The following is a 12,132-nucleotide window of genomic DNA, read 5'->3' as shown; positions in this document are numbered from 1 at the left end:
ATGAACAAACTAATGAAACAACGTTATCCTAAAATAGAGATGATTCTGATCTTACTTAGACATTTTATAAGTTTTTCAAAGAATATCATTATTCCCATTTTGTCTTTTTTTTATAAAATTTTGTAGAGCTTGAATGATTGTGCTATACACTAATTAGAATCACAAAATCACTACTAAATTACAGATTCTCTAGGGAAAATTTAGCTAGCATGGATCACAATTCTATTGCCTCATGCTTAAAGCCAGGAGTGCAACCTTAGGTATAATTTTAGCCAAAACTCTTTCTACTTCAAATTTTGGACATTTTATTTTATTCTTTTTCTCATGAGATTTCATATACATGCTTCACATAAATTATTTATTTTCATATATAAGTCAGAGATTCTGTGATGATAAATGTTGAAGATATTTCAGTTAATAAATGAGATCTCTTTTCAGATTGTATCTTCTTAATTACAAAACAAATACAGAGCATTAGTGATTTTCTACTATGTATAGAATTAAGTCTCAAATATGGAGCATATAATTCAAACATTTTCACAACTTAATATCAATCTAACTGCCTTGTCTCTTTCCCATCACTCTTCTTTATATAGTCAAGGCTCCATTCTAGCCACACTGAATTTACTATATTTCCCTTCACATGCCATGTATAACCCACATTCTTGCTTTTTCATATGCTGAATAATCTTCATAAACTGAATGGTTTCAGCACTAATCACAGTAAATTATCGGTGGGTTTTTGTGTTGTATTATTTTTTTAATGTATCTGGTTTTGCTCAGAGTTATAATTTCCAGAAGGCAAGGTCATAGCAGGGATCCTTTTTCACCCAGTATCTGTCACTGAGTTTGGTAGATAATAGATGCTCAATAAGTAATACCAGAAACAAAAATAGAAATCACTTGTATAGTATTTACCATATTGAATTAATAGAAAAAATAATAACTCCATATCAACAAAATATTTGTTGAATAATTGCCATATCAGAGACTGTCACATGAAAATATTATTCAGTTCACACCACCATCCTGTAAGACAGATGCTATCCTTCTTTCATAAAGGAAAGTGAAGAGATAAGTCATTTTTCTTAGGTTCACAGGGGTTCAATGCAAAAATTCAAACTGGACTTCAAATCTGACCATGTAGATTAATACCACGTCCTATATCTAAGTAATAACCTCTAATTCTTTTTAAATCTTAAAGCTATATAAATTTATAACTTTTCTCCTACAACATTTTAAAATCACTGACATACTGAGAAACAATCTTCATATGTAAAAAGGTACCAGGTAGTTGAAGGAGCACTTACTGGATTTTAGCAGCATTTTAGCATATAAGCACTAAATCCTGTGAAAAGAAGCAATCGCTGCATCCTTACGGGAAGATGCCTTCAGTTGTTGCTCAGTAGTTAAAGGATAGGATCCTTGACTAAGAGCTCATAATGCTTCTTTTGCAAACAAAAGATACTATTGATCATTTAATCAATCAACCATTCTCTTGTTTACTAAAATCTGGGCTTAGCCTTACATTGATTTTAAAAAACATAAAGATCAAAATTCCTTTTTTTCTACTAATGTCCATAAAAGTCTGTTTTCTATTTTTTAGTTGTTGTGGGGGTTTTGTTAAAACACTATCAGTCTCTATGAATTATTCTAAGTCTTAGACAACTTCCTTTGATTTGTTTCAGTGCCCTAGAGTTAATATTAAAGTACATTTTAAAACAAAGATATCAAACTTGAAATGTGTTTTGATAATCAATGACAGTCCCTATCTGTAAGCATTTAGCATGCTTAAGCTAGACTCAATCTATCCAGTGAATGCTTTGTATTAAAAAATGATTCAATTCACCACAAACTAATTTTTAAGATAACAAACAATGAAAATGGATTTCACAATAATCATTATCACAACTAGGAAGAGACTAATTAATAAAGTGTGTCACATTCTCACATGCCTACAGAAATCATACTTTTAATACTTTAACCTAATTTACTAAGACAAGCTTTATGCTTTAATCATGGTAATAATAGAGAACAAGATCAAAGGCTGCTATTAATTTTCATTTGCAGAGCTAAATCCAAATTTACCTTGTTTGAGATACTTGTGATGAAAGATTTGATATCTAGATTTGTTGGACAGCTCTTCTGACAGGGGGCATCTGCACATTTCAGGCACCTAGGGAATAAAATAACTGAATTAAAGAAAATGTCGAGTAACATTCTATATATTCTCTACCCTAAACACATTCAGAGTTAGTGTCCAGTAAGAGCAAATAAAACTATCTTATTTTTAGGAACAAAAATTATTTAAGCAATAAACAAAGAGTACTTGTGTTTCACTTTTTGCATACTTCCTAAGGTGTATAATATAGCACCATTCAGGTAAATAGCTACCCTTTCTCATGGTGTTCCTCCTAGAGTTTAAGAATATCATACTTAAGATACATGATTCATCCATTTCCTAAATCAGTATTTTTTGGCTCTCTCATTGCACTGATAATGCTTAGAGAATAGAGTCCTTTTTTTGTTGCTGTTTGTTTGTTTAATTTATTTACATACTGCAGGATCTTAGTTCCCTGATCTGGGGTCTAACCTGTGTTCCCTACTGTGGGAGTGCATTGTCTTGACTACTGGACCACCAGGGAAGTCCTGAGAATAGAATCTTTTATGATAATAGTTTTGTATGTCTTTTAGACAGTAGTTATTACACAAATGCAAAGAAAAAGATCTCCTTTCACCACTTGTAAATTCTTTTCTTCCTCCATTTATCCCTTCCACTTATCCTCCCACCTCTCTTCCCTGACTCTTCTTCCTCTCTGATCATCCCTCCCTTTCTCCAATTTTTTTTCTTTAACATACACACTATATACACAGCAATTGGGCTTTGTAGTAGATACTGCAATGCACAGATGGGATCCCCTGCCTTCCAGACTGAAACATTTATTCCCCCAGCTGCTGTGCCCTCGGGTGAAGAAAATAGGCTGAACCAAGGTCATGCCCCCTTCCCAGGGGCAGCGAGTTTCCAATCACAGGCCGCTGACAGGAAGTAAAGACCCATTCTCCTTGCCCTACTTGGGTAACTAGTCTTCAGGGATGCACTGCAGCCTTTACCGGGGCTATGTCTGTCCAATCTTGATTCCATCACTCTTCAATAGATGCATATCTTCTAATAAACTTTCCATATACTAATTTCATATCAGAGTTTGCTTCCTGGAGAAATGACCAGACACAGGTTCAGACTTTAATGTGCCTAAGAACCACTTGGGAAGCCTGATAAAGGTCATAACTTCCACAAAGAAGCCCCTCTTGAGTTTGAGTTATTGGCCCTTGTTGTTTAGTCGCTCAGTTGTTTCTAAGTCTTTGCAACCCCATAGACTGTAGCCTGCCAAGGCTCCTGAGTCCACAGGGTTCTCTAGAAAAGAATACTGGAGTGGGTTGCCATTTCTTTCTCCAGGGGATCTTCCTAGTTCAGAGACTGAACCCACGTCTCCTACATTGGCAGGCGAATTCTAGTTAATGTCCTGGGAATCTGCGTTTTGCTGCCACTCCCCCACTCCCAGTGACTGCCCTTTATGGTGATTCTGGTAAACATGATTGGAGCCACACAGAGAGAATCACAGTTCTATAATTACTACTTTAGGACTGAAACCATTGGCTAGAATGGTCTTTAATTTCTACATTCTTATACTTATTGTGTATTCATTTGATAAATATTTAATGAACCCTTGTTACATGTTAGAGTCTGGGATATGAGGTTGTAAAAATGATGAAAAGGACAACCATGGCCCTGCTCTCACGGACCTTGCAGTTTGGAGGAAGTTCACACATATAAAAGACACTTGTAGTGTCATTGTGGTCAGTGTGAATCTGGGTAGAAACAGCAAGCTAGTAGAGCATATAAGAGGAACAGCAGTCCAGGAGGGAGAGTCAGGCAAAGCTTATTGAGAGAAATAATGTATAAAAGGGATGCTTGAAGAATGAGAGGGCATTAGGCAAGTGAAGGAGGGTGGGATTTAGAGCAGAAGATCACTCGAGAAAATGACCAAAACATTAAAAACAGTATGTGCCAAGGACTAGAGAGAAAAGAACATGACGCGGTAGGTAGAATAATGGAATCTGGTCTGGCATAAAGTGAGAGTGAGACTAGAGAGGAATTAGGCTGGCGACCTAAAATTTAAGATATATCATTGTCACATTTGTCAGAAGACGAGGATTCTCTGAGAATTTCACTCAGAATGAGTCCCACATTGCTCAGTGACAAAGGTGACGAGCAAGCTCATTTTCTATCCACTTCCATGTGTAAAGACATTGGTTCATTTCCTTTGAGAAAACAATACCAGTCTCCTTGTCTTTCTTTGTCAATCAGAGAGTCCTCTTCATTGTCTGGACCAATTTCTCAGTACCTAATTAATATCTTGTTTTTAAATCTGATCTCTTTTCTCTGGTTTGTGCCCTTAGCCTTCTCTCTAAATTAAATTTTACACAATGAAGACCGAAGGCTTTTCATAATCAATTGTCCTCTCTGAAATGCAGTCATTAAACCTCTCCCCTATCATTTCTCTGAATGCCATTGTTAGATTGACAGCTATCATTGAGTTGAATTCCTATCGTCTAATACTTAAGATTTTTTTCCCCTAAGACATTGTCACTGAGTTTAAAAAGAATTTGATCAGTAGCACAACAATCCAAAAATATAATATGAAATATATAGGTAATGTTGGTAGCACAACAATCCAAAAATATAATATGAAATATATGAAATATAACATATAGGTGATACCTATATGTGTTAACTTCACATGGATAAACATGTTGTACATTAATAGTGTTTGAAAGGATTTCCTATTATGAGGTAAAATAAAGTAGCTAAAATAAAAAGCTATAAAATAATATGCAATAAAAAATATCTTCTGACTTGTAAAAGTCATTTTGACAGTTTTTTAAACATCTGCAGTTCCACAAGAACAAAGCAACAGAAATACTTATGATAGATAAAGATACAGACAGACAGATAGACAGACAGACAGATAGAGGGTTCTGGCTATCCCTATTAAGGCACAAGTTTTGGGCTTTTCTTTTTTATGACACCCAACTTGAATATAAGGCAATTAAGAAATAAAGTTATAATGTCAGCAGGTATGAATGAGCCAAATTAATGCAAGGTGTATTTTTCAGCTCTTCCAGAGAAATCTTAAATTCAACATAAACAGATTCACTTAACAGCACTGACAACGTAAGGATTTTTAGTTGTGGTTATTAAGCCTCTTTACCAAATAACTCTCCTTTTATTATTGAGCTAGTTCACAAATAACAGCTGTTGGAAATGTCAGATGTTAATGAGGCAGGGCAACGCAAACCTGAATTGTAGCATTCTTTTTTTCTTTGGTGCCATGAATATGCCAGAATGGGCAGACTCTGATAATAATACCATCTTGCAATTCTCTAAGCGCTCTGCAGACGAAAGTGCACCAGGCTGCCATTAATCCCACTTATCACTCTGACAGCTCAGTAATTACACCACTGCTATAGCCAGGTAGTCCTAATAAAACATCAGCCACTGCAGGGGAATGCATACTGGTGAGATGCTTTATTACACTTGGGGGGGGTTGATCATCAAGTGACATTAGTGTTGACCTATTTTTCTATTTGACAATAAATTATCCTTTGACCAAACCATAATAGATATTACAGAGTGCATTTACTGTACCAAATCAGAAAGGTACTGCATCGCACTGATGTAGGCAAATGGTGTAAATAAAATAGTAGAAATGCATGTCAGAATGGTATTACCTAAATTGCTTTAAATGATTGATACCATGAAAAACCACAGACACAGTACTTAGGGGAATATGTCAACAATTATTGTAAACCACAGTTCTACATAAATTTTTCGTTAGAAGTTAACATTTAAATTACGCTTGTTTTTATCTTCAGTCATTTAATTCCCCTTTTATGTTTCAAAGTTATCCATTTATAGTGCAGTTTATTTTGAAATGCATTGTAAGAGGCAAAATTTAATTCAGATAAACATTCATGTAATATTTTTAATCCCCAAATAATTACATTTACAAGGAGTATATTAAGTTATTTTAAAACAATAAAACATCTTAGATTTTTTCCTAGTGATGAACTTCTTTCATTTTCATATTTAATAGAGAACATGACAATAGATTTCATTAAAAAGCAAAATATAGAATCTCTAATAATGTTAATCCTTCATGATTCAACATCACCATAAAAAATGTATGAAAAATTTAGTACCACTATTTAAGGGACAAAAACTATTAAAGATATATTTATCCAGTATCTTTCTCTAGGGAAAGAGAGCTGTGATTTCTTTCCCCAAATATCAATGAGGCTGGAGAGTTTTATTCTATATTATGATACCAAAAACCAAAAAATTATAGTGAGTAACAGAAGCAGCAGCATTTCATCCTTCACACATTTAAGAACAGACACCTGCTTCTTTTATTGTTAAGCATCCATAACAGTTGGAATAGTAACCTAGGCTTATTAAAGAATTTTCTAATCTTTGAGTCTAAATAATTTCTTTGCCAGTAAAAAAAAAAAATCACACAAATATATTTGACAGATTTTAAAGCTCACATTGCACTGTCTTTGGGTTTTATTTGCTATACATTGGCTCAATCAAGCCAGCATTGCTTCATCAGATTATGTATAATTCATATTAATGGATATATAATCTAACAAGGAAGTTAGTATTCACATTAAAAATTATTTTAATATTGATGTTGGTTTTCCTAAGATCTTTGATGTTCAGCAGCTTTATCTGGAAGGTCTAACTAATTCAAATGCAGCAATGGGTACACAATGTAATTTCTCTACCCTGTAATACCAGTGTAGGTAAATCTACAGTCTAATATCCTTCCCTAGCTTCACAATAATTTCTACTGAAACCAGGCAGAATGGAGTATCAGACTGAATGGAAGGAGTATGAATCAAGAAATGAAGGTTAAAAGTGTCATACCTATGTCTGAGTTTCACAGCTTGTATCACTGGTACCCAGTGATACATCTGGTACCCAGATATGGTCATAATAAAAGGACCCCAAAAAGGACAGTTGGCATCCTTAAAACATGACATCAATCCAATGTTATGATACATCGAACACTCAAGGGCCATTCTCAGCTCAAAGTAATTCTTTCTGCTTTCTCAATATTTCATTAACAGCCATTCTTATACTTCTCTGTTTCTCTGATTACACAACAAGTTCTTATTAACACATGCATATTTGAAACTAACTTTTAATACCCCTAATATGCTTCCCAGGTGGCGCTAGTGGTAAAGAAGCCACCTGCCAATGCAGGAGATGTAAGAGATAGGCTCAATTCCTGAGTCAGGAAGATGGAGAAGGATATGGCAACCCACCCCAGGATTCTTGCCTGGGAAATCCCATGGACAGATGAAGCTGGAGGGCTATAGTCCATTGGGTCACAAAGAGTTAGACAAAAGTGAAGCAACTTAGCAATTAGCAATATGCATCTTGGCCCAGTTTCTACACTCCACTGGTTTGGAAAGCTATGGCAAAAATATTTACAGTAACTGAAATTTTCATCCTGTGCACCATTCTGCCTTTTTAACCACATCATTGGTGTTCATGATTTAAGGCTTTTAATATTGTATAGGTTAACAACAAAAATATCTTTAAGTAAAGCTATTTATCCACTAGAAATTTCCATTCACATGTGGATGTTTCAAGACAGTTCAAAAGAAGCAAAATTTAGAATAGTACACAATTCACACAATTGATGCTCAAAACATTTTGTTGGATGATCATGAATATAGAAATATAATATAGACACAAAGTTTTCTATAATCTTTCTATAGTCTGACACAGAAGACTATTGGTTTTCTAATACTAATGGCTTAAAAACAGTATGTTTTACATTTTCTGCATAATTTGAATTACATGAAGGAACTTAAAATTAAAAAAATAATATTCATTTTTAATCTTCATATGTAACTGATTCTTAAATATTAATAAGACTACTTTTATTTCTGCTTCATAGATGAAAATACTGAGGTTCCAGAAATCTCCCAGAGGCATAATGATACAAGTGGCTAAGGCAGTTGAAGGAAATACTAGAACATATTTACCATCTTTTACTCAGGATTAGTCCATTCATGTATGAAGGCAGGTTAAAATTTTAAAAGGTGATGTTTTATTGACCTTATCCTTTGGCATTATCAGTGCCTTTTTGCCACAGTAATTTGAAGACTGAGAAAAAAAGCAGTTAAGAAGTCTCAGCTAGAGAAAGCTATAGTATCCTTTTTCCTGGAGTCCAATTTTAGTTTAAGGAAAAAAAAAAAAAGCAGAAGGTAGTCTTAACCATCTCCTCAAGAGAGTTCTCAAGTCAAGATGAAAACATTAGAGTTTTATGATATTATACAATTTTGAAGGCTAATTCTATTACAACATTAAACAGCTTTGATACAGACATATCTACTGGAAAGGTAGTTTTCTAAAAATCTTCGTATGCTACAAAAACCTCAACAGCATAAGAAGCCATTAATTTGCACGCATCTTATCCTGCAAGCAAATAAGACACTTCCGTAAGAACTTAGTACATAGTACCACCTGGAAAATTTTAAACATATTGTTGTAATTTACTACACAAAGAGACCATCATCATGAGTATCTTCGAATATTGTTCTTAAACTTAGATTTTTCTCTTTCTTACATGAGCAAAACAGACTTTAAGTTTCTGTTTTTGCTGTACAGAAGTGGAATAAGAAGAATGTGGTGGAATCGATGTACATTATAAGCTACAGGAAAAGTCACTATAAGAAAATAAACACACATCATGCATATACACATAAGACAGCACTAATTAGGTAGGAAAAGAGAACTAAGCATCATTAAAGGAAGTGGAGTCAGTCCTTAAAGTTTTCAGAATCTACTGGGGTTTAAAGGCACTAGAGATTGAAGTACTAAATAACAAGCCAAGATTTAAATACCAATACCAAAATCTAAAGGTATGGCAGGAGTGGTAAAGAACCTGCCTGCCAATGAAGGAGGTAAAAGAGATGCAGGTTTGCTCCCTGGTTGGGAAGATGCCCTGCAGGAGGGCATGGCAACCCACTCCAATACTCTCACCTGGAGAATCACATGGACAGATGAGCCTGGAGGGTTACAGTCCATAGGGTCACAAACAGTTGGACATAACCGAACTGACTTACCATACACACCCCAAAATCTAAAGAAATTATGTTTATTTGCCAAATGCAGGTTACAGTAGTGAAGGAACAGTGACCCTCTTTCTAATCTCCCTCTGCTACAAAGTTATTCAGAGTACAATGTCATAACTCACAAACTGAATTGCTGAAATGGAATAAAGGAGGCTATTATATGACAACTATCAGAAGTGATATTACACATTCACAAGTTTTTAAAAATAGGTCAGTAACACAAAAGCACTTAAGTCAACGAATAGAGAACAAAACAGAGTATTTATTAAATGTTTCTCTGCCCAGGGGATATCTAGGCCCTAAAATCTATGATATAATTTGATCCTTGCCACTTGCAGCTATAATAGATGTATACTTTGATCGAAAAACCAGAGAATACTACAGATAAAAGTGCTTCTTGACGTCCTGGAGGGCTGGTGTCCTTGGCAAAACCCTCTTGGAAACCATTCTTTATTCAACTTAAAGATGGTAGGGATTGAGAGTATTCAAAGTGATTGAAGAAGATGGCGAGATTCAAGAAGAAGATAGAGAGCTTCCTCCACCTTGCAGTAATGAGATAATGATAAGTCATGTACCTGGATACGGTTCAGTTCAGTTCAGTTGCTCAGTCGTGTCCAACTCTTTGCAAACCCATGGACTGCAGCATGCCAGGCCTCCCTGTCCAGCATCAACTCTCAGAGTTTACCCAAACTCATGTCCATTGAGTCGGTGATGCCATCCAACCATCTCATCCTCTGTTGTCCCCTTCTCCTCCTGCCCTCAATCTTTCCCAGCATCAGGGTCTTTTCAAATGAGTCAGTTCTTCGCATCAGGTGGCCAAAGTATCGGAGTTTCAGCTTCAACATCAGTCCTTCCAATGAATACCCAGGACTAATCTCCTTGAGAATGGACTGGTTGGATCTCTTTGCAATTCAAGGGATTCTCAAGAGTCTTCTCCAACACCACAGTTTCAAAAGCATCAATTCTTCAGTGCTCAGTTTTCCTTATAGTTCAACTCTTACATCCATACATGACTACTGGAAAAACCATAGCCTTGACTAGATGGACCTTTGTTGACAAGGTAATGTCTCTGGTTTTCAATATGCTTTTCAATATGCTTTAATATTTATAACTTTCCTTCCAAGGAGTAAGCGTCTTTTAATTTCTTGGATGCAATCACTATCTGCAGTGATTTTGGAGCCCAGAAAAATAAAGTCAGCCACTGTTTCCACTGTTTCCCCATCTATTTGCCATGAAGTGATGGGACCAGATGACATGATCTTAGTTTTCTGAATGTTGAGCTTTAAGCCAACTTCTTCACTCTCCTCTTTCACTTTCATTAAGAGGCTCTTTAGTTCTACTTCACTTTCTGCCATAAGGGTGGTGTCATCTGCATATTTGAGGTTATTATTTCTCCCGGCAATCTTGATTCCAGCTTGTGCTTCCTCCAGCCCAGCGTTTCTCATGATGTACTCTGCATATAAGTTAAATAAGCAGGGTGACAATATACAGCCTTGATGTACTCCTTTTCCTATTTGGAACCAGTCTGTTGTTCCATGTCCAGTTCTAACTGTTGCTTCCTTACCTGCATACAGGTTTCTCAAGTGGCAGGTCAGGTGGTCTGGGTTACTTTATTTATATGAGATATAGCCAGCACAAACAAGTCAGATAATACAAAGCATACATGTATGACACATAGTGTGTGTGCATACACCTAGACTTACATGTACACAAATATTAATTACTAAGTGATCAGATCTGCTTGTTTGTACAAAGCCTTTAAGTTATTAACCCAGAAAGCACAGCATAGAGATTAAAGAACAAGTTTTGGGTTTTGATGTCCACATTTAATTCTTGACTTAGCTTTACTGGTGTTAAGACGTTAGGTAAATGACCTAACCTCTCTGAGGATCCGTTTTCTCATATGCAAATGGAGATAATAATTTATACCTCAGAGGTTTGTTGTGAGAATGTTAAAATATTACACACTTACACCAAATAGTATGTACTCCTTTAGCTATTTAACAGTCATTCTCAATAATTCTCAAAATTCTCTGAAAAGTTATGTATTGCTTTCTCTCCTTTAATGTGAAAGGGGTCAGTGAAGAATCATAGTATGTTTTATAGTTATTTACATATATTAAACATATATATTTAAACATATATTTAAATATATTAAAGTGGATTTCTGACCAACATGAACATATGCTTTAAATCTTCATATTCTCCTTATGAGATTTCAGAAGAAGCAAACAGTATTTACATTTCAGGAAAATCAGAGAGCCTTCTCAAACAGATACTTATGATGGAGACTGCAGAATAAGTAGGATTTTACCATGGACCAATGAGTCTACCAGAGCTTAATACTGAGATCAAGTTTCAGATGCATATGTGGTTCTCCATATTCCACATAGCAGCTACTATACAAGGTGCATTTAACCTGCCCAGTAATATGGCAGGAATAAATGAGAGGAATGAGGGGATGGAATGAGGGGAAAAGAACATCTACTGCCTAATATCATTCATTAAAAAAAAAAAACAGACTATGGGTTCAACCAGGGCAGAGAGAATAACCCATCATTGGTTCTCCGTATCTATGCTTGAAGCTGGCACATGTACAGTTGCTCACAGATGCTTATGGAAAATTCCTGTTACTGCATTTCTTCAGGGATCAAACTGCTAAAATGCATGTCAATCTCATCAGCGATCCAGTGTTATTTATACAGAATCCTTTCCTCTTGAGGCTTCTTGTTGTTTCTTTATGCTAATAGTATGAGGCAAACATACTCTCCTCCCCAAAATAAGTTAAATTAAAGATGATAGGTTGGGCAATTCAATATACTGTGAGGTTTGAGCTTTTGAAAAATGGATATATCCTAACTAAAAGTCTATCTTTGTATGAATGTATACTTGAGCAAGTAATGAAAGCAATGAGTAAATATG

At 35.3% G+C, this 12,132-nt stretch overlaps 1 protein-coding gene across 2 annotated transcripts in view; it reads right to left on the bottom strand.

Moving 5' to 3' along the window:
- Positions 1-12,132, bottom strand: part of DPYD (dihydropyrimidine dehydrogenase) — an 880,709-nt gene that overhangs the window by 666,876 nt on the left and 201,701 nt on the right. For both annotated transcript variants that reach the window (XM_043876118.1, XM_043876119.1), the window contains exon 4: positions 2,089-2,176. In XM_043876118.1, coding sequence (XP_043732053.1) covers positions 2,089-2,176 — 88 coding nt within the window. The remainder of the gene's footprint in view (positions 1-2,088; positions 2,177-12,132) is intronic.

Source organism: Cervus elaphus, chromosome 20, assembly GCF_910594005.1.
Source record: "Cervus elaphus chromosome 20, mCerEla1.1, whole genome shotgun sequence".
NCBI lineage: Eukaryota > Metazoa > Chordata > Mammalia > Artiodactyla > Cervidae > Cervus > Cervus elaphus.
This window is presented reverse-complemented; position numbering and strand designations above follow the sequence as displayed.